The sequence below is a fragment of the Pseudophryne corroboree genome, chromosome 2 (genome assembly GCF_028390025.1).
Source record: "Pseudophryne corroboree isolate aPseCor3 chromosome 2, aPseCor3.hap2, whole genome shotgun sequence".
Taxonomy (NCBI): domain Eukaryota; kingdom Metazoa; phylum Chordata; class Amphibia; order Anura; family Myobatrachidae; genus Pseudophryne; species Pseudophryne corroboree.
This window is the reverse complement of record NC_086445.1, coordinates 376465403-376489423: the sequence shown is the minus strand read 5'-3', so window position 1 is coordinate 376489423 and position 24021 is coordinate 376465403. Positions and strand designations below refer to the sequence as shown.

The window sequence follows — 24021 nt, the reverse complement described above, 5'->3', positions numbered from 1 at the left end:
CAGGAGTGACTATGGGCCTAAAATTAGGATCCATAAAGGTCCAGATTTCGGCCCTATCTACTTTCTTTCAAAAAGAACTGGCTTCACTGCCTGAAGTTCAGACGTTTGTTAAGGGAGTGCTGCATATTCAGCCCCCTTTTGTGCCTCCAGTGGCACCTTGGGATCTTAACGTTGTGTTGGATTTCCTGAAATCCCACTGGTTTGAGCCACTTAAGACCGTGGAGCTAAAATATCTCACGTGGAAAGTGGTCATGCTATTGGCCTTAGCTTCGGCTAGGCGTGTGTCAGAATTGGCGGCTTTGTCGTGTAAAAGCCCTTATCTGATCTTCCATATGGACAGGGCAGAATTGAGGACTCGTCCCCAATTTCTCCCTATGGTGGTATCAGCGTTTCATTTGAACCAACCTATTGTGGTGCCTGCGGCTACTAGGGACTTGAAGTTACTAGATGTAGTCAGGGCTTTGAAAATCTATGTAGCCAGGACGGCTGGAGTCAGGAAAACTGACTCGCTGTTTATCCTGCATGCGCCCAACAAGCTGGGTGCTCCTGCTTCAAAGCAAACTATTGCGCGCTGGATCTGTAACACGATTCAGCAAGCTCATTCTGCGGCAGGATTGCCGCATCCTAAATCCGTAAAAGCTCATTCCACAAGGAAGGTGGGCTCTTCTTGGGCGGCTGCCCGAGGGGTCTCGGCTTTACAGCTTTGCCGAGCTGCTACTTGGTCGGGTTCAAACACATTTGCTAAGTTCTACAAGTTTGATACCCTGGCTGAGGAGGACCTTGCCTTTGCTCATTCGGTGCTGCAGAGTCATCCGCACTCTCCCGCCCGTTTGGGAGCTTTGGTATAATCCCCATGGTCCTTCCCAGCATCCACTAGGACGTCAGAGAAAATAAGAATTTACTCACCGGTAATTCTATTTCTCGTAGTCCGTAGTGGATGCTGGGCGCCCGTCCCAAGTGCGGACTCTCTGCAATACATGTATATAGTTATTGCTTAACTAAAGGGTTATTGTTATGAGCCATCTGTTAATGAGGCTCAGTTGTTGTTCATACTGTTAACTGGGTATGGTTATCACGAGTTGTACAGTGTAATTGGTGTGGCTGGTATGAGTCTTACCCTGGATTCCAAATCCTTTCCTAGTAATGTCAGCTCTTCCGGGCACAGTTTCCCTAACTGAGGTCTGGAGGAGGGGCATAGAGGGAGGAGCCAGTGCACACCAGATATAGTACCTAATCTTTCTTTTAAGAGTGCCCAGTCTCCTGCGGAGCCCGTCTATTCCCCATGGTCCTTACGGAGTTCCCAGCATCCACTACGGACTACGAGAAATAGAATTACCGGTGAGTAAATTCTTATTATCTGTTGTGTCAACTTTCTAGTTGTCCGTTATGTTAGAATGTTATATGTAATTCTCCATTGTTCATCCTCTCTTTCGCTCCTGTTTGGCTCAGTAAAAAAACACTGAGGTATCTTGGGAGTATGGAGGGGGTGGAATGGTACCAAAATCCTCCTTTTTTTGTGTGACCAATTTCTTGTTTTTGCACAGTAATATGTAGGTTCTGCTAAAAGTTACAGTGGTAGCAGAAAAATTTGTTTCGTTTTGAAATAGGATAGCCCCGGGTGAGACAATTAGTCGCAGTAATTTACTGCGGCTAATTGGATACCGCCCTTAGTGTGGGGATTGTGTGGTTGTAAGAAATTTAGGGAGACAATCACGAGGCCGTCTGTCGGGATCCTGGCGGTCACAATGCCGACGCTGGAATCCCAAAAGGCGGGAAAATGCAGACGCCGGAATACTAGCGCCACAGTCGTTTCTCCCTCTGTGGGTGTCCTTGCAAGCCCGCAAGGATATTTCTAGCACTCGCCCCGCTGCCGGCATACTGGTGGCCAGGATACCAGCCGCCGGTAAGTGTGTACTCCATTTGTAAGTATAATAGGTGAAACTGTAGTTATGTAGTTACACCATTGATGCTAAAAAAAAAAAAAAATCAGAATCTGTATGCATGTTAGTCTATAGGTAAATCCTGGCATCAAATTTACAGGTGAGCAAAAATAAAATGCACAGTGTTTTAGAAAAGTAAGCGGTGAGTAGCATGTCTGTTCTTATGGACAACTCTGCAGTAGGGTGGTCAATCCCGGCCTAAATTTGGCCGGGATTTAATCCCGGGATTGGAGTTTCCAATCCCGGGGATTTCGGAATTGGTAACCAACCTATTTTTGGATATGTCTGGTATCGTTGAGCGTCCTCAGGATGCATAGACGCTGCCCGGCTCCCCCTGCTTACCTCCCCCGGCTCCGACTGGCCTGCGCAGCTTGACGTGAAGTCAGAGGTCCCACTGCGCAGCTGCCCGCCCAGCTGCCGGATCACATAGAAAGTGTCCCTCCCTCCCAGACAGATTGCTGTGAGTTATCTGGCCTGGGCAGGGCGGACACATTGAAATGCAGCCAATCCCGGGTATCCCAGGAATCCTGGGATTGAACATTTTTCAATCCCGATTCCCGGTATTGAAAAAATGGCCCTGGATTGGCCTCCCTACTCTGCTAAACTGAATATGCTAACGGCCTGGGATTGGCCTCCCTACTCTGCTATGCTGTAACTCAGCCAGTTGTGCTAGAATCACATGAATACAGTATGTTATGCGGCAGAAGCTGCTTGGTTAGGTTTCGTAGTCCTATAAAATTAAAGTGGTTGGTTTCTCTCGTAAAGCCTCTAATTCTGTTGATAAAGCATCCTATGCATTATGTGACCTACGGAAAACAGATTTTCCCCTTGTCCCTGGATGCAGGGAACAAATAAGGTGTTATCTAGTGACCTTTTGTGAAGAGGTAGTATTAAAAATTTGTTTCAGGATTACAAATGTAACCCATGGAATAGTGACGCTTTGACAAAGAACTCAAGCCTTTAATGTTTTCTCTGACGTCCTAGTGGATGCTGGGGACTCCGTAAGGACCATGGGGAATAGACGGGCTCCGCAGGAGACTGGGCACTCTTAAAAGAAAGATTAGGTACTATCTGGTGTGCACTGGCTCCTCCCTCTATGCCCCTCCTCCAGACCTCAGTTAGAATCTGTGCCCGGCCAGAGCTGGATGCACCTAGTGGGCTCTCCTGAGCCTGCTAGTAAAGAAAGTAATGTTAGGTTTTTTATTTTCAGTGAGATCTGCTGGCAACAGACTCACTGCTACGTGGGACCGAGGGGAGAGAAGCAAACATACCTGTTCACAGCTAGGTTGCGCTTCTTAGGCTACTGGACACCATTAGCTCCAGAGGGTTCGAACACAGGCAAAGGTCCTCGGTCGTCCGTTCCCGGAGCCGCGCCGCCGTCCCCCTCGCAGAGCCAGAAGATCAGAAGTTGGTGATGAAATCAGCGGCTGAAGACTCCTGTCTTTATTAAGGTAGCGCACAGCACCGCAGCTGTGCGCCATTGCTCCCACTGCACACCACACACTCCGGTCACTGTAGGGTGCAGGGCGCTGGGGGGGGGGCGCCCTGGGCAGCAATAAGAATACCTTTGGCATAAAAAAGACACATAATACAGTCTGTGACTGTATATGTGTAAAACCCCCGCCATTTTTTAGAAAGAAACAGCGGGACAGAAGCCCGCCGCTGAGGGGGCGGGGCCTTCTTCCTCAGCACACCAGCGCCATTTCTCTTCACAGCTCCGCTGGAAGGACGCTCCCCAGGCTCTCCCCTGCAGTCTCCTGGCACTAAGAGGATAAAAAGAGAGGGGGGGCACATAAATTTAGGCAAAAGGTGTATTGATACAGCAGCTATTGGGAAAAATTCACTTCTGGTGGTGTGTATCCCTGTGTATATAGCGCTGTGGTGTGTGCTGGCATACTCTTTCTCTGTCTCCCCATAGACCTTGTGGGGTCCTGTCCTCAGTCAGAACATTCCCTGTGTGTGTGTCGGTACGGCTGTGTCGACATGTTTGATGAGGAGGGTTACGTGGAGGCGGAGCAAGTGCAGATAAATGTGGTGTCGCCCCCGTCGGTGCGGACACCTGATTGGATGGATATGTGGAAGGTCTTAAATGACAATGTAAACTCATTACATAAGATATTTGATTATGTTGCTGCCGGGGGACAGCCGGGCTATCAACCCGGGCCTGCCAGGCGCCTCAGAGGCCGTCAGCGTCTCAAAAACGCCCACTATGTCAGTTGGTTGACACAGATGTCGACACGGAGTCCGACTCCAGCGTCGACGAGGATGAGGCACTATTACAGCCCAAAATGACTAAGGCCATCCGATACATGATTATTGCAATGAAAAATGTATTACACATTTCAGAGGCTGATCCTGTCCCTGACAAGAGGGTAAATATGTTTGGGGAGAAAAAGCAGCCAGTGACTTTTCCCCCGTCACATGAATTAAATGAGTTATGTGAAGAAGCGTGGTCTCCCCTTGATAAGAAAGTGGTGATTCCCAAGAGAATACTAATGGCGTACCCTTTCCCGCCAACGGATAGGTTACGCTGGGAATCCTCCCCTAGGGTTGACAAGGCCCTGACGCGCTTATCTAAATGAGTGGCCCTGCCGTCTCAGGATACGGCCGCCCTAAAGGAACCTGCGGATAGGAAGCAGGAAGGTATCTTGAAGTCTGTGTATACACACTCTGGTACTCTACTGAGACCGGCTATTGCTTCAGCTTGGATGTGCAGTGCTGTTGCAGCATGGACAGATACTCTGTCAGAGGGGTTGGATACCCTGGACAGGTATACCGTATTGCTAACACAGCCATATTAAAGACGTCGTCTTATATATGCGGGATGCCCAGAGGGACATTTGCCTGCTGGGCTCTCGAATGAATGCAATGTCCATTTCTGCCAGGAGGGTCTTATGGACTCGGCAATGGACAGGGGATGCCGACTCTAAAAAACACATGGAGGTTTTGCCTTATAAGGGTGAGGAATTGTTTGGGGACGGTCTCTCGGACCTCGTATCCACAGCGACAGCTGGAAAGTCGACTTTCTTGCCACAGGTTTCCTCACAGCCTAAGAAAGCACCGTATTACCAAATGCAGTCCTTTCGTTCTCAAAAAAGCAAGAGAGTCAGAGGTGCATCCTTTCTTGCCAGAGGCAGGGGTAGAGGAAAGAAGCTGCACCATGCAGCCAGTTCTCAGGAACAAAAGTCCTCCCCTGCTTCCACTAAGTCCACCGCATGACGCTGGGGCTCCACAGGCGGAGCCAGGAGCGGTGGGGGCGTGTCTCCGAAATTTCTGCAACCAGTGGGTTCGCTCACAAGTGGATCCTTGGGCTATACAAATTGTATCTCAGGGATACAAGCTGGAATTCGAAGTGACGCCCCCTCACAGTTACCTAAAATCCGCCTTGCCAGCTTCTCCCACGGGGAGGGAGATAGTCCTGACGGCTATTCACAAGCTGTACCTCCAGCAAGTGATAATAATGGTACCCCCCCTTCAGCAGGGAAGGGGTTACTATTCCACACTGTTTGTGGTACCGAAACCGGACGGTTCGGTAAGACCCATTCTAAATTTAAAATCCTTGAACATTTACATGAAAAAGTTCAGGTTCAAAATGGAATCGCTCAGAGCGGTCATTGCCAGCCTGGAAGAGGGGGATTTTATGGTATCTCTGGACATCAAGGATGCGTACTTGCATGTCCCCATTTATCCGCCTCACCAGGAGTACCTCTGGTTTGTGGTACAGGACTGTCATTACCAATTCCAGACGTTGCCGTTTGGTCTATCCACGGCACCGAGAGTCTTTACCAAGGTAATGGCGGAGATGATGGTACTTCTCCGGAAGCAAGGAGTTACAGTTATCCCGTACTTGGACGATCTCCTCATAAAGGCGAGGTCCAGAGAGCAGTTGTTGGTCAGCGTAGCGCACTCTCAGGAAGTGTTGCTACGGCACGGCTGGATTCTGAATATTCCAAAGTCGCAGCTGATTCCTACGACGCGTCTGCCCTTCCTGGGCATGATTCTGGACACAGAACAGAAGAAGGTATTTCTCCCGGAGGAGAAGGCTCAGGAGTTAGTGACCATGGTCAGGGATCTCCTGAAACCAAAGCAGGTGTCGGTGCATCACTGCACGCGAGTCCTGGGAAAGATGGTAGCGTCATACGAAGCCATTCCTTTCGGCAGGTTCCATGCCAGGATCTTTCAGTGGGATCTGTTGGACAAGTGGTCCGGATCGCATCTTCAGATGCATCGGCTGATCGCCCTGTCCCCGAGGGCCAGGGTGTCTCTTCTGTGGTGGCTGCAGAGTGCTCATCTCCTCGAGGGCCGCAGGTTCGGCATACAGGACTGGGTCCTGGTGACCACGGATGCAAGCCTCCGCGGATGGGGGGCAGTCACTCAGGGAAGAAACTTCCAGGGGCTGTGGTCAAGTCAGGAGACTCGTCTGCACATAAACATACTGGAATTAAGGGCCATATACAACGCCCTGAGTCAAGCGGAGCCCCTGCTTCGAGACCAACCAGTGCTGATTCAGTCAGGCAACATCACGGCAGTCGCCCATGTAAACCGACAGGGCAGCACAAGAAGCAGGGTGGCGATGGCGGAAGCCACAAGGATTCTTCGTTGGGCGGAGAATCACGTACAAGCCCTGTCAGCAGTGTTCATTCCGGGAGTGGACAACTGGGAAGCAGACTTCCTCAGCAGGCACGACCTCCACCCGGGAGAGTGGGGACTTCATCAAGAAGTCTTCGAGCAGATTGCAAAACGGCCACAGGTGGACATGATGGCGTCCCGCCTAAACAAAAAGCAAAAAAAATATTGTGCCAGGTCAAGGGACCCTCAGGCGATAGCTGTGGACGCACTGGTAACTCCGTGGGTGTTCCAGTCGGTATATGTGTTTCCTCCTCTTCCTCTCATACACAAGGTACTGAGAATAGTAAGAAAAAGAGGAGTGAGAACAATACTCATTGTTCCGGATTGGCCAAGAAGGACTTGGTACCCAGAACTTCAAGAGATGGTCACAGAGGACCCATGGCCTCTGCCTCTCAGACAGGACCTGTTGCAACAGGGGCCCTGTCTGTTCCAAGACTTACCGCGGCTGCGTTTGACGGCATGGCGGTTGAACGCCGGATCCTAGCGGAAAAGGGTATACCGGATTAAGTAATTCCTACGCTGATAAGAGCTAGGAAGGATGTGACAGCAAAGCATTATCACCGCATATGGCGGAAATATGTTGCTTGGTGTGAGGCCAGGAAGGCCCCTACAGAGGACTTCCAGTTGGGTCGTTTTCTGCATTTCCTACAGTCAGGTGTGACTATGGGCCTCAAATTAGGGTCCATAAAGGTTCAGATCTCGGCCCTATCCATTTTCTTTCAAAAAGAACTGGCTTCACTGCCTGAGGTTCAGACGTTTGTAAAGGGAGTGCTGCATATTCAGCCTCCTTTTGTGCCCTCAGTGGCACCTTGGGATCTTAACGCTGTGTTGGATTTCCTGAAATCCCACTGGTTTGAGCCACTTAAGACCGTGGAGCTAAAATATCTCACGTGGAAAGTGGTCATGCTATTGGCCTTAGCTTCGGCTAGGCGTGTGTCAGAATTGGCGGCTTTGTCATGTAAAAGCCCCTATCTGATCTTCCATATGGACAGGGCAGAATTGAGGACTTGTCCCCAATTTCTCCCTAAGGTGGTATCATCGTTTCATTTGAACCAACCTATTGTGGTGCCTGCGGCTACTAGGGACTTGGAGGATTCCAAGTTGCTGGACGTAGTCCGGGCTTTGAAAATTTATGTTTCCAGAACGGCGGGAGTCAGAAAGTCTGACTCGCTGTTTACTATGTATGCAGCCAACAAGGTTGGCGCTCCTGCTTCGAAGCAGACTATTGCTCGCTGGATCTGTAGCACGATTCAGCTGGCTCACTCTGCGGCTGGATTGCCGCATCCAAAATCAGTAAAAGCCCATTCCACAAGGAAGGTGGGCTCTTCTTGGGCGGCTGCCCGAGGGGTCTCGGCTTTACAGCTTTGCCGAGCTGCTACTTGGTCGGGTTCAAACACATTTGCTAAGTTCTACAAGTTTGATACCCTGGCTGAGGAGGACCTTGAGTTTGCTCATTCGGTGCTGCAGAGTCGTCCGCACTCTCCCGCCTTTGGTATAATCCCCATGGTCCTTACGGAGTCCCCAGCATCCACTAGGACGTCAGAGAAAATAAGAATTTACTCACCGGTAATTCTATTTCTCGTAGTCCGTAGTGGATGCTGGGCGCCCGTCCCAAGTGCGGACTTCTTCTGCAATACGTGTATATAGTTATTGCTTACTAAAGGGTTATTGTCATGAGCCATCCGTTGATTGAGGCTCAGTTGTTGTTCATACTGTTAACTGGGTATGGTTATCACAAGTTATACGGTGTGATTGGTGTGGCTGGTATGAGTCTTACCCTGGATTCCAAATCCTTTCCTTGTAGTGTCAGCTCTTCCGGGCACAGTTTCCCTAACTGAGGTCTGGAGGAGGGGCATAGAGGGAGGAGCCAGTGCACACCAGATAGTACCTAATCTTTCTTTTAGAGTGCCCAGTCTCCGGCGGAGCCCGTCTATTCCCCATGGTCCTTACGGAGTCCCCAGCATCCACTACGGACTACGAGAAATAGAATTACCGGTGAGTAAATTCTTATTTTTCTTTACTGTGGTAATGAGATTAAAGTGGTCATGGCAGTACAACATGGCTATTTCTAAAAGTCCATCACAGAGCGTGGTGGTATTCTCTCTCCAGTGTTACTATATTTGAGCCTTTACTATCAGTGACAGCCTGGGGCCATTCCAAGCTCTAAAGGGTGTGGTATAGAAGATCTGTATTATCTAAATAGACAGTCAATAGGTTAACACCATATGGTCGATATACATTAGGTTTGCCGTACGAAAGGTTGACACGACGATGGTCATCACAAAAATGGTCAACACATGTCTTTGGTCACATCTTGTATATTTCATGTTCTCTGACCATACTCGGTAGAAACATAGACCCTCACGGGCTCGCTTCACTCAGGGCAGTTACTATTACCAATCATAGTCCATGTGTATAGTAAATTAAGCAAATGTTGGGAAAACATGAAAAAAAACATGTCGACCATTTGAGTGTCAATGTCATGTCAACCTTTAGACCCTGTCGACCTTTCATCTAAAATCCATGTTTACCAAGTTGTTTGTTTTGGAGTGCATTACATGTGGTCCCAAGGGCATCAGCCCAGTCATAGTCTAAAGCTGGCCATACACCTACAGATTTATTGTCAGATCTGACTGGTTGGAATGAAAATCCTGGTAATGGATGAGAGCAAATTATAATTGACCATTTGCTACCAAACACTGGAAAAAAGACAAAAATGGTCAATCAGACAAATTGGTTAAATCTACCTATGTTTTTGTCGGTTTTACAGCATTTAGGAGCAAATGGACAATGTCATTTGCGCTCATCCATTACTAGGTTTTCATTCCAACCGTCCAGATCTGACAATAAATCTTTATCCTTATGCTGCCCATACACCTAGGCAGGGAAGACCTCAATTCAGTTCTCCTTGGCCTGTCTGAACCACTAGGTTCAGGCATACAGGCTCAAATAATAGCTGTGCTTCCATTTTATATAGGAGTCCTGGAAAAAGGAAGGAGGCATCTTTGGGGGAATGGATGTTTGTTCTCCAAATGTGGGGCAAAGAAGGAATGCTTTAGAATGCAATGCCTAGTTAGCAGCTGCTGTATCCATTAAGATTTAATGCACTGTTTGAAGATCTTATTTGAGACATTTGCAGGAGACCACATGGAAGTGTCGGAAGCAATAGGTAAAATATTTTGTCCCTTTTGCTATAAGGATATAGACTGTGTAAAGTATGAGGAAGTAGAAGGGGCCCTCATAAAAAACTATGCGGTTACCCTAGAGACCAACAGCGAGAGGTTTTGAGAGTTTGCAAAATGCAGCCACGTCAACCACCAAGAATTTGATAGACAGCTGCAGCACTTTGTAGTTAGGTCTGCCACCCAGGCACAGGATCAGGTTATACAGTTGATTTGAAAAGAACACTTTTACCACTTTTGCACACCAAAGTTGAAGAAATAGGGGCTGGACTGGAAACGTGATACACTGTAAATAGCTACATTTTGGACCAATATGTGGTGATTGTGCTATCACAATGGCTGAAGCATGAGTACAACAGCCAGCCCCAGAGTACTTATCAGTGCAATGTCTCTCTTCTGCTCACCTACCCCCTGCACTTCCCAAACAGCTGCCAGCACTTTTAGCCAGCTACCACTTCTTTCTCTGCAAGTTAGAGGCCACCAGAGCACCAGCTGAGGAGAAAGTTATGGCTGTGGGCATTTCAGTCCTCTAAGGAGGATGTGTTCCACAGCGTAAGTACCGACAATTTATTCCCCTAAAGATTGTTGTACAGTTCAACATACTTTCTTGGCTGGTGGTTGTGAGCACACAGATAGTTCCCACACAGTGCAGACTGTAACTTGTATGACAAAAATGCCAACACCAAATATGTAGGGACACCTGCATTGAGAAGGACTGAGAGACCTGGTGTCCTTAATCACTATAGTGAGCCCCAACCTCGTTAAACGTGCTCCTGGTTTACAGGGCTACAGCACATGGTCTCCAGACAGAAGCGCTCAGGGCAAGAGTTTGCCTTGAGTTGGGAGCTGACAAGGAAGCTCAGGTTGCTGTGGTCATGCATGATTTGCCAACAGATATGATTCTTGGAACAATTTCTGCCAAGGGATGTGGTTGGAGTTCATCCGCAATCTTCAGAAAAAAGGTACATTGCATTACTACGCTCAAAGAAAAGAACTAAGAAGCCAAACCATTACAATAACCTAATGCGTTCTTTGCCTATAAAAAGGCAATGTTCCCTAGCAAAGCAGAGTACAGTATCTGTGTCCTACCAGCCTGATCCTCTTTTTTTCTTTTTTTTTTCCCTCCCTCCCAGTGATACCATTGTTGCTAGTAGGGTGTCTTTTCTAATGGGTAGTAGTGACAACTACCAGCACCAAGACATACCTATAACTGTCCCCATCATGGCTCACTCTACAAGCAACTGCACGGACCCTCCTACAGTTTATGACATAGTTCACCATTAAGAATAGCTCTGAACTCATCAATTTTTGAAAGGCAGGATGTGCAAAGCTGGCAGCAGCTGTTCAGGATGGAGGTGGAGAGTTTGGTCTTGCCTAAAGGGTTAAAGTAATCCAGTAAGGTAGGAAACTGGCCTGTCAGGGATCAAATTCAACTGGCGGACTGATGGAGTTTTCACATTCACCTTTCGGTTGCTCATAACACCTTGGCTGGATTCTGGGGCAGGACTTGACTCAGAACTTTTTGTGTCCCAAATCTAGCAGCTTGTCCACCTTATTGCTTGAGCTCCCTTGAAGTATTTGTCACTATGTGAGGAACTTCTACAGTAAGTGGCTTTGGATATAGTAGATAACCTTTCCTGTGCCCATTTGTTTGGGAAAGTGAGAAAATGAGGTGGCTCTATCCATGTTCACTGAGATAAAGTTAGTGAGTGCATAATTAGGAATAATAAGCACCATAGGACTTCCCATTGGAGTATTAACTGATCAAGTTATGCAGTTCATGAGTAAATTGGTTTAATATCCCTGGGTAATGTGAGGTAACCGCTATCACCCCTAATTATCCCAGACTAATGGACTTTGCGCATGGTATAATAGAACTCTGAAGCATGTCCTACAGGCATTTGTAACTCTGGAGTGGGAAAACTCACATCTCCTATTTTGTTTTTGGTGGTGGCAGAGGAGTTTACCAGTTTGTCACCATAGAAGTTACTCAGTGACTGTAGAATCCAGGACTCCTTGACCTGGTCGTGGACTCGTGAGAAAGGAAGTTGTCACCCATGATGCTTCCATGGTGGAGTATAAAAGAAGGCAGTGATTGAAGGAAGAAATTCAGTAGGAAGTTAGGCTACACTCCTTTGTGATGCGCCACATAGAATAACACTGGGTAAACACAGAGATGGTAGACTCAAACAAGTTCACGGGATGCTGCACTATGGTGACCTGCATGGACATATGGAGGTAGAAGTGTGACTTAATCCACTTTTTCTTAATATAATATAGGAAGAAGTAACATTATATGCATTTATTTCTATTATCCAAGCAGTGAGTTTTGTGCATAGTATTGTAACTGACACTTCTTGTGCAGAATGTCCACATCCTGTTTGGTTTAACACAGACATAGACTGTTGTATGTTAATGAAGTATCTGGTCTGTCAAAGTAAGGAACGTTGGCAACCACATTTCTTTGAATGCCCACCAAAGGATCTAGAGCTGTTAGTCAGTAATGGAAACGGGCTCGGTGATCAATAGGCCTGTTTCAGAGTTGTACGCTATGCCGATGTTTTTGCAATTGAGCAGTAAATGCGCATGGGTCACTGCCGCAATGCGCAGGTGCAGCAATTGATTGGTGATTACGCTCGCAGTGAAGATTCATTCACAAGTGATTTACAGGAAGCCTCCATTTTGTGGCAGGTAATAGGGAGTGGTGGATAACACAGGTGTGTCGGGACCGTTCCCAGGCTGTGTAAAAGCCACTGATTCATATGCAGGAATCATGTCTCTGTACCAACGGCAGTTCTGCGTTATCATAGACTGACTTGAGGAGTTAATATTTTCTAGACCTGCTTTGATGCTGCAAATGTGTGCGCAGTTGTGGGCAGTGATGAAAACTCCAGTGGGCAACTATAAAAATCCCAGCAGCAGTCACATTAGCATATTTACTCTCATGCTCTAAGTCAAAAATTGCATCTGTGGCAATATTAGTGTACAGCTATGTCAGGCCCAATGACCAGTTACTTGGGAATCGCAGAAACCATTATTCCCTGAACCCTGAGCCATTTCCTGCGGTTAATTAGTCAAATGTAATATTGCTGTGTTCAGCGTTCTCCTGTTTTGCAAGAGGATGAATGAACTACGCATGAGCATAAAGACCTTGTCCAATGCTCCAGACAAATTTAGACCTGATTAGCTGGCGAAGTACAGTCTACTCCCTCTCCCAATTAGCCACCCTGTTTGTTTTTAGAGATACTACAAACGCCATCCTAAAAGGAGTGCCGCAACTAGTGTTGAATCTGTATACCAATTCCCCAATATAAACCCACTGAACTGAATGTTCTGTCTGGCATGTGCTAAAGGTTTAGAAACTGGTAGTAGGAACACATTAATTGGTGACACTTTTCTACTTAAAAGTGGAGTTGACATACAGTACATCACCAATTAATGAGGGGTAGTTTGTAAATGCAATCCTGAAAGTTGTATGAATACAAAGAGCAGACATGTGGTCTCCACTGACACATGCATAAAACAACTGGACTGAACACAGTGTCTTTAATGATTCCTACAGTGACTAAAGAAGTAATAAATCTTGTAGTATAATTGTGATTCGCAGTTTCACAATCATACTGTATTAAAATATGTGTTAACAAGAATAATTACAAACAAAAAACACAGAAATGTCTCCATTCACAAGAATGCACAAGAAATCATATAATAAAGCTCTATGTACAAATTATAAACAAATATTTTTATAGGAAACCTATAGTATGTTTTTCTTCAGTAATGAACTTATATATCTGCTTACATATGTACCACACCTGTATATTTTTTCTTATGTCATCAGCATGATTCAATAGGATTAATATGCTGCAAAACATGCGACAGACAAAAGAAAAAGCCATCTGCAGAAATGACATCAAATCCTAAAGTACACCAATGTTTCTATTCATCTAAACATATTTATATTAGGCCAATACAAGGGAAGAGTGGCGTTACCACTGAATAAAGACTAGGGGCCTGATTCAGAGATACACATAAACGCAATGTTTACGCACCTCACTGATGGTATTTTTTTTTTATCTGCGCATGTGTAGACCTGTGGATGTGGCAGTGGTCACAACACTACATAAGCCACAGCCTGATTGTCAGGGAGCAACCATTTGGGGGTGGGGACTATCTGCGTTCTTAAAATTGGGGGTGTGTCTGTCCCACTTTTGAGGTGTGCCGAGGCCGGAAATGAGATGGCCATTCTGGGGTAGCCTTAGGCTCACTCGGATATACCAATGCTGCGCCTTCAGACATGGCATTCTGATTTGAGATTCTGGCAGTGGGCATTGTATGACTTCAGATGCCTTCTGCAGCATTAGCATAGTTCTGCAAAACAGCTGCAACCCGGAAAGGCTAAAAGATGTTAACTTGTATAGTTTGGAGGAGAGAAGGGACAGGAGGGACATGATAGAAACTTTCAAATATATCAAGGGTCTTAAAGTTCAGGAGGGAAACATTCTTCAAAGGAAGAGAAGTATTAGAACTCGAGGACATACACTGAAACTGGAGGGAGGCAGGTTCAGGGGAAATGTAAGGAAAAATGACTTCACAAAAAGGGCAGTGGATAAGTGGAATAGCCTCCCATCAGAGGTGGTAGAGGCTAAGACTGTAGAGCAATTTAAACATGCATGAGATAGGCATATGAATATCCTTACAAAGAATTAAGGTTTAAAAAGGGTTGCGATTAAATTCTATGTTTCTATAAATGTCCGACGCATAAGTAGCCTGCTTGCAGGGGCGTAGCCAGAACTTTGTGGCCCCATAGCAATAATTTGAAGTGGCCTCTGACCCAATACTTCTAGGGAGACACCTCTCTTCCAGGTTTTAATTTTAAATCCCATAATAGATCCCGAATTCATTTTCTGAACCATGGTAGTGCCTTAGTTACGTTATGCCCCATAGTATTGCCCTAGTTCATGTTATGTCACACTATAGGGCTGCCAGTACACATTATGCAACACAGTACCCCAATTTACATTATAACATACTGTCCCCAGTTCATATTATGCCACATTATTGTGCCTCCACTTCATATTGTGCCACATTACAGTGCTCCGGTTCATGTTATGTAACATTATAATGGCCTCCAGTTCATTTTATACAACATTACAGTGAGCAGGTCTAGGGGCATAACTAGACATATTCCAGGTCACAAGGTAAATGTTTGTAAGGACGCCTATGTACCACCTAATGGTGAAAATGTATATAACACATGTAACTGTGACAGGGAAGATGGGCCCCACAGCAATTGCACTGCCTGCACCCTATGGTAGCTACGCCCTTGCCTGCTTGCATAGTTCCCTTGCGACTGGGAGTGCTATAGGCGTAGACTTGACTTTGTCTCACTTACACAGGTTTCATCTTTTTTAGGTGTGTGGTGTTAGTGACACGGAACAACATATGCGTGCATAGGTGAATTTGGGAGGGGGGGGGGGGGGGGGCACGTGTCTCCCTGTCATTTTGGCAAATTGCACACTGTTTCTGCACTTGAATAAAAAGACAGTGGGGGCCCATTATTATGGGCCCCATTACCCATGTGTGCCTCTGACCACCTCCTTCCCCAATTACCTGTGTGAGGCTCTGACCCCTGCCTTACCTGCTCTGTGGCATGATGACAGAGACTATTCAATTCGTAGATTATTTTGTTTGCTTATTAGTCAATTGACATGTTAGCGAGATGATTCATAGCCTACATTACTCGGAGGATCTCAAGGAATATTTCAGTGAAAACACCATCAAAGATTAGATCTCCTGTTTCCCCATACATACACACCGTACAAACTAATCGTCTTTGTGTGTTGCTTTAAAGATTTTAACTTCTAATTGTGGAAACTCAGCGAGTAGTTCTACTTCAAACGCAGTGTTGAAATCCGACAAAAAATCGAAATCTGTACGAAATCTAAACTTATTGGCCCATATTAACTGTGTGCCAGGTCCGCACAAGTGTTTCATAGTTTCCAGAAGTTGTTTCAAACAGGTGTGGTAGTAGACTACATCAGCTGCCAGAATATAATCAAACATAGGGGTGTCGCTTGGATAGTTTGTTTCAAGATCTTGTCCCCAGACCAGTTCTCTGACTTCGGGAATATGCACACAGCGCCCTCTTGTGTTTCTTGACAAGTTATATCTCAGATTTCCAAGTGCATCAGGCAAATCAGTTGCTATGACTTGAGCTCCTGGAAGAGGAAATTGGTATCATACTGTACTGTACACGTGTGAGTAGTGTGCACTAGCAAAAACACTTGATTAAAAAGCGATTAATTTATGCAGTCGGTTTAGGCACACCAAAAAGCAATTTAATCACAGACCTAAGATGCATGCAACAATGGATACCAGGCCTGTTCCAGAGCCAATTTCAAGAATGTTCTTGTCTCTCAAATCAAATTCATCTTTATTTTCATCCAGGAAGTAACATAATGCCTTTGCCTGTAATGGATAAAACACATTATATATGTTATAGAACAGAATTGCACAATTGGCTTTCGAAGTAAAAAACGCTATATATAAACATAGAAACAGAAAATTTGACTGCATGTAAGAACTACTTGGCCCATCCAGTCTGCTCTTTTTACCTTTTGGTAACCTCAACCCTGTTTGATCCTTAGTTCTTTGTAAGGATATCCTTATGTCTATCCCAAGCATCTTTAAATTGCTCTACTGCCTTAGCCTCTACCACCTCTTATGGAAGGCTATTCCACCTATCCACTACCGTTTCTGTAAAGCATACCTCACAACATTTAGCATACAGAAAGAGGGACTTTTATGCACAGCAAAGCTGCGCCTGCCCGAAAAGGGGCGTGACCTTGGGGAAAAGGACATGGCTTTGCGGCAATGCTGCGACCGCTTACCATGCTCCCAGTATTCGTCACTGAGGGGGCATGCCCAGCGCTCTGTGAGCTGCTTGCATGCCCCCCTCCCTCTGTCTCCTGTGAGACAGAGGGAGAGGGGGGCACAGCATCTATTCACCGCTGCTCTTCTAAGCAGAGCAGCGAGTGACAGAGCCTCCCAACTGCCCTCTCCACCGTGGGACAGCGGGACAGTCCCAAAAATTGGGACTGTCCCGCGAAAATCAGGACAGCTGGGAGCAGGGCTGCCAAGAGAAATCCTGGACCCCGGTACAACAACTTCCCGGGCCCCCCTGGAATGGGTGTGGCCACAGTATGTATATTAATCTATTTCTATATATAGGTAAATATCTACTTATATAGCTATATAGAAATATATAAAATACTAACGCTAATGGTAATGTATGGATGCATGTATTATAGAATTTTTATATAGAATTTATAAGACACAGTGCTGTCTGTCATTCACAGTCACAGTTCTCAGCTCACAGTGTCGCAGACTAGCTCCCGACAAGGTGACCAGCTCTGCTGCTAATTCTTACAACTGAGCTGAGTTGTGCCACTTCTTAAATCCATGGGCTACACCCAGCCAGGTGCATGCCTGCCCTTCCAAACCCCTGCCCACCTCCCGCTGCTTGCTGATTCTGAAAAGGCCATCCAGAGCCAGCTGATGATATCATCTTGCGAGATCCTGGCAGTGGTGCAGCGGCTGGAAGTGGCTGTGAGGGATGTCCACGACAAGGGACAAACAGTCAGGTGACACACACATATATTCCCCCCTCCCGGCGGCCCTACCCGCTGCTCGCACACTTGCCCACTGATTTATAATAAAGAAAAAAACATTTCCCACCAACAAAAATGGCTACTGGTGTGCTCTGGCCCGGGCCCCCTGTCATGCCCAGGCCCGGGTAATCTGTATCCCCTCTCCCCTCCCTCGACACCACTGGTTGGGAGGTATGTGTAAAGTCATTTTTCCGCAAATATCCCTGAACCTACCTCCCTCCAATTATAGTGCAAGTCCTCTGTTCTAATACTTTTCTTCGTTTCAAAAATGTCTCCCTCCTGTTCCTTGTTAAAAATCATTTGTATATTTGAAAGTTTCTACTAGGGATGAGCGGGTTCGGATCTCAGAGATCCAAACTCCCCGAACGTCACGACCCGAGCCGTGATCCGAATCCGGCTTGGGTTTTCCTGCCAGACTCTGATCCCAGATCAAGGCAAAACGTCATCATCCCACTGTCGTATCTCACAGGTTTTGGATTCCATATATAAGACGCTGCTCATCAGCGCCATCTTCACTCCAGCATTGGAGACTTCTGTCTCTCTGTCGGTGGTGGTGTCGGGTGGGGTCACTGTGTGTGTTGTTAGGGGTGCTGTTAAGGGTGCTATCCTGTGGTGTCCTGTGCTGTTATGGGTGCTGTCCTGTGTTGTTAGGGGTGCTGTACAGGGGTGCTGTCCTGTGCTGTTAGGGGTGTTCTTGTGTACAGGGGTGCTGTCCTGGGGTCCTGTGCTGTTAGGTGTGCTGTACAGGGGTGCTGCTGTCCTGTGTGCTGTAAAAATAAAGGGGAGCTGTAGTGCTGTCCTGTGTGCTGTAAAAATAAAGGGGCGCTGTACAGGGGTGCTGCAGTCCTGTGCTGTCTTAGGGTGCAGTTAGGGGTGCTGTACAGGGGTACTGTCCCTCTGCCCTATCAGTCCAGGCCTGCTGCCCCACTGTCGTTTAAGTCCAGGAGTGCTGCTGCCTGTCCGCTGTGCTGTGTAATTCTCCAGGGGTGCTTCCTAAGCTGTATAAGTCCAGGGGTGTTGCCTATCTGCCCTATAAGTCCAGGGGTGCTGCCTATCTGCTGTATAAGTCCAGAGGCACTGCCGTATAATTACTGCCTAAAAAACAGATTTGTGAAGACATTTAGCTGCAAAGGTGGAAATGGAAATTCCAAGTTTGATTAAGTGTTTTCCAATAAACATACAACTGTGAGTACAAAATGTGGGGAGACCACATTTGTGGCCAGTCAGTCAGAAGAGACTAATCCATAATCATAATCCAGCGGAATGTGACATAGCAACATCTTCTACTTCATTTTCTCTGGCAACTGCCGGAGAAAACTAGATTTTCCAAACACACCTATGTCTATATGTCTGCCATATAATTCCAGGGGTGCCCTGTCTGAACCCGCTCATCTCTAGTAGTTGTATCTTCTAGTGTGTACTGTGTACCCAGCATTAGAGAGAGAGGTTCTTCTCAATTATTTCATGTTAGGGACTCAAATTAATGGCTCCAATTTGTCAACCTTAATTTTGATTTATTAATGTTCCACATTTTGGGATTATTTACAAGATGGTCATTTGTTGTACAGGGTTCTTTTCCTTTATTTTGTAAATGTTTTCTCCTTAATAATTGTACAATGTAAGGGCTGCGTAGGGTTATCGCTAGACGTCTCGTGATAGAACAGAGTTTCAGTGATCTTGCATTGCAAAATGAAATCTCAGCTTTCCATTGCACTGCAGCACTAGATGGGCCAGGAGCTCCTTTGATGCTCAAACATTTACTGAATAACTGCCCAGTATGGTGGCTTACAGCCAGAAAGCTGTCTGGCTTGCCAGGCTGAGGCATGCTGGTGGCACATAGGTTAGTAATGCTTCCTCCCACAGTCCTACTTGTAGTATGAAATGAGTTTGGACTGGTAAGCTCCACTAGGGCAGGGGCTGAATAACAAAAAAATTCACTGCACAGTCCTGCTTAGTACTGTACTGAACCCATCCAAACTCAATTTACCCAATCCGGGGATGCTGTGGGGGCTCACGAGGGGCTGCTAAAACATCTAAGGGGCTGCTATATTTAAAAATAAAATATGAATAAAATAAACAAGACACACAGGTATGCTCACATGTGTGTAACTGGGAGGTGTGAAAAACAAAAATAAGGCATCTGCCAGAAAATATGTATGCAAAATAGGTCATTCAGATCTGATCGCTGCTGTGCGTTTTCGCCCAGCGGGCGATCAGGTCCTAACTGCGTATGCACCACAATGCGCACGAGTGTCGGACAACAACAATGGGCATAGCCGGTCAGCGAGGGGATGGTGTGAAAAATCCGATCACACAGGCGTTCGCAACGTGATTGACAGGAAGAGGCCCTTTGGGGGTGACAACTGACCGTTCATAGGGAGTGTCCGGAAAAACACAAGCATTTTCAGGGAGTGTGCCTGAAGTCAGCTCCGTCCCCGATCAGCCTGTTCTCATCGCACTGGAGGAGTAAGTGCTGGGCTGTGCAAGACTGCACAAATTGGATTTTCGCAGCTCGGCATACATATGTGATCACACACTTGTACCGTGAATTTACACTTTCCCTGGAGGCGGCGACTTTGATCGCAGGACAGCAAAATTAGCAGCCCAGCGATCAGATCTGAATTACTCCCAAAGTCTTCAGACTCCATGGAGGGGAAAATATCCAATCTCAATCCTGTAGTATAAACCAAATTATTTACATCCCAGCATTAAATCCGAGATTACCGTAATCCCTGAAAATGGAGAAGGGGCTACAAATACGGAGGCTTTGGCCTCTAGTTTTTCAGTTTGTCCAGTAATGTGGTAATTATACATTTGCTTGGTTAAAGTCCTTTCTGTTCCACACCAAGATAGGAGTGGAGGTGAAAGCCTGTGTGTGTGTGCCTTCTTGACACTGTCCTCTTCCTCTTGCTTCTTCTCATAATGTGAAAAGTCATCCAATATGGAGGTGGTATGTTTCTTGCTAGCTATGATTCGGAGAACTTGATGAGCTTTTTCCGTGGGGACCACCTGTCGCTGAAATGATGGGTTTATTAAACTGTGCATGACCTGTTTAACAACATAAGAGCGGGTCAGAAGGCCCAAGGACAATTTCATCTAGCACCTCTTTTTTTTTCTTTGCACTATGTGCTCTTTGGGGCCTAGTTTTTAAAACTGCCATCCTGTCTGTCACTGCAGTGCCACTCCTAGATGGGCCAGGTGTTTGTGCCTCCCACTTGTGTCGCTTAGCTTAGTCATCCAGCGACCTCTGTGCAACCTTTTGGCCTAATCAGAATAGACTGGAAATGAGTGAAAATGAATGTTATTGATGTTAATAATACTGTAGGAACAAAACAAAACAAAAAACATTCTGTAATTTTAGCTGTTTTAATAACAACAAAAAAATACAATAAAATAAAGATCCAAAGCCAAAACCTGAAAGGGTGGTTTTGGCAAAACCAATCCAGATCCAGAGTCAAAACGCAAAACCCGAAAAGTGTCCGATGCATATCTCTACCATGTTCCCCCTTTCCCTTCTCTGCTCCAAACTATACATGATAAGATCTTATAGTCTTTCCTGGCAAGTTTTGTGATGTAGGCCATGCACCATTTTAGTCGCCCTTCTTTGTATAGTCTCTAATGTATTAATATCCTTCTGAAGATATGGGCCCTCATTCCGAGTTTTTCGCTCGCTAGCAGATTTTAGCAGCATTGCACACGCTAGGCCGCCGCCCTCTGGGAGTGTATTTTAGCTTAGCAGAATAGCGAACGAAAGATTAGCAGAATTGTGAATAGAAAATTCTTAGCAGTTTCTGAGTAGCTCGAGACTTACTCCTACACTGCGATCAGCTCAGCACGTTTCGTTCCTGGATTGACGTCAAAAACACGCCCTGCGTTCGGCCAGCCACTCCCCCGTTTCTCCAGACACTCCTGCGTTTTTCCCTGGCACGCCTGCGTTTTTCCGCACACTCTCAGAAAACGGTCAGTTTCCACCCAGAAACACCCACTTCCTGTCAATCACACTCCGATCACTTCAACAATGAAAATTCTTTGTTCGGACGTGAGTAAATCTACTAAGTTTTGTGCTAAAATACTTACCATGCGCATTTTTGCCTTAATCGCTCCGTTGCGAAAATCGGCAACGAGCGAACAACTCGAAATTACCCCCATGGTCTCCAGAACTGCACACAGTATTCTAGATGAGGTAGTACCATGCAGTGGCATTATTACTTCTTTCTTCCTGCTGCTCATACCTCTCCCTTTGCAACCAAACATCTGACTAACCTTCCTCATTGCTTTGTTACACTGCATACCTGCCTTTAAGTCCCCTGTAATAGTGACTCCTAGATCCCTTTCCTCCTCAGTAGTTTCCAGTATAGTGCCCTTGAGCCTATATTTAGCCTCTGGGTTTTTGAGACCCAAGTACATGATTTTGTATTTTTTGGGCATTAAACTGTTGTTGCCACTTTCTTGACCACTCCTCCAGTCTACCTAGATCATAAATCATTTGTTTAACCCCTCCTGGTGTGTTTACCCTATTGCATACTTTTGTGCCATATTGGTATATTAGCAGGGAATAAAACATCACCACACCTCCCAACATGTAAAAAAGCTAGATTAGGACAGAAAAAAAGATCTGCCTCTGCCCTTCCAACATAACACAGCGTTCTGCACGGGGATTACTGTGAGGCCATGTCCTTTCTAGGTCTACAAATCAAGGAAGTCAAATCAAACTAGGGAATGATGGGAGGTATGCATTCCTGTTACACTATATTCAAATTCCAAGTTAATTTTAGTATGCACTATATCATGGGTGCACATCATGTGACCCTCCAGCTGTTGTGCAACAACACATTCCAGCATGCTCTGCCACAGTTTCAGCATTTCCTAATAGCAAAACTGTAGCAAAGCATCCTGGGATGTTTAGTTCCACAACATTTAGAGGCTGCATATTGCTCTATATCCCTATCAAACCAAATAAGCGTCCCTAACATACATAATGGATACTGTACCTATTTCATATTTAAACAGAACCTACTATACACATACATACTGTAGTAGACACAGCCAGTTTTGTTGCAGCAGGGACGCACCTATGATTTCTCCTCAAGGGGACAATGTATTAAAATCAGCAAAATCTGGCTGTAAACTATCTCAGCAATCATGGAATATCTTGGAAGAATGTAGCGAGGGTATGCAGCAGGACAAGACTGACACAGCAAAGGCCTAGTTCACGGTCACTGCTGTCTTATCGCAGCTTTAACAGACTTTAAAAAAGTCTCTGAAGTGAAGGCCAATTCTGAGGCAAGTAATATAGGGGTCATAGGTCATTCTAGTATGTACTATAAAGGAGGAAAGTACAAACAAGGTGATAGCAGGGGTAAAATTTGCCCTGTGCAAAAAGAATATTGCCCAGAGTGTCCTAAAGCTGAGTACATACAGTACTAGGCGATATGTTGTCTTATCCAGCGGATCAGACCAATAAATCGAGCACATCATCTAGCGCAGTCCCGGGGGTTGTTTGCCGAATTGTCCCATTGGGTGTGCCGCACACCCGATGGGACAATCCCAGCAATGACCAGATGCAGGGGAATGTGGCCATGCTAAATATATTGTTCAGGGTGTATGGCCCGATTGACATATCATTATTGTATAGTGTGTACTCGGCTTAAGGACAGTTTTACAAAGAAAGACAATGGAGTCAATTCAATTAGGGGTGAATGGGGTGAGTTGCCGTTTCAATGACATAAACGTTAGTAACGGCAGTAAAATTCTCCCCCTTCGTGCCCCAATATCATCCCAGACTAGCTGGTTTCTGTATGCAGTCCTATCACGTCGCAGCTAAGGATTCTGGTCCCGGCAGTCACCATGGCAGCAGGGTCCTGAGCGGCTGCAGTGCATTTGGGTGGCGGCTGTTACTGAGCAGCCGGGATACCACTGGAGACAGGCTGATTGGTCCCTGATCTTGGTAAAAGTGACGGCAAAAAAAAATCGCTGAATCTGGGAGTACCGTAAGTGCAGCATATAGAGAACATTGCCCCTAACTGAAATGACCCCAGTGTGTCTGCACTCTCCTTGATAAGAATAACCAGATCACCAGGGAAAAGTTATTTCTGACCTTTAATGCTCCAAAATCTAGGGCTGCTAGTTTTCAGACCTTTTGTCTTCGAGAAAAGCAAGGAGCCAATATCCAGAAATCAATCTTCTACTGCTTGTAGGGAGTAACAAAAGGGGGCAGACTTGGACAGCAAAGCGACCAGCTTCCAAACCCTTAGAACAAATCTGGCATGTTGGCAATCTGCCCACCTAAGAGACGGGAGTGCAAGTCTACTTCTCTTCCAGGATCATCGGTTTTAGGATTTTGAAACCCATATCCAATAGGAATTTATTTGTAATAAACACTGATCCCAGACTGTAAAGTGGAAAATGATCACTGTGAAAATAAAAGCTACCACTGTATTATATTTAATATACATTATCATATCTATCCCATAACATACAGTATTAGCATTGTCTCTTCATCCCTTAAACAAAGTAGAATAAACCTGCAATGAGGTCTTCAGATTACTTTCTCTCATTATTACTGTCCTAAATGGACATTTTCAATTAAAACTATAAAAC

General features: G+C 45.9%; 1 protein-coding gene across 2 annotated transcripts in view; it reads right to left on the bottom strand.

Moving 5' to 3' along the window:
- Positions 1-13280: 13280 nt before the first annotated feature.
- METTL21C (methyltransferase 21C, AARS1 lysine) overlaps positions 13281-24021 on the bottom strand; it is a 57213-nt gene continuing 46472 nt past the window's right edge. For both annotated transcript variants that reach the window (XM_063953215.1, XM_063953216.1), the window contains exons 3-4: positions 16102-16219; positions 13281-15969 (exon numbers count right to left, since the gene is read on the bottom strand). In XM_063953215.1, the coding sequence (XP_063809285.1) occupies positions 15575-15969; positions 16102-16219 (513 nt within the window). In that variant the 3' untranslated portion in view covers positions 13281-15574. The remainder of the gene's footprint in view (positions 15970-16101; positions 16220-24021) is intronic.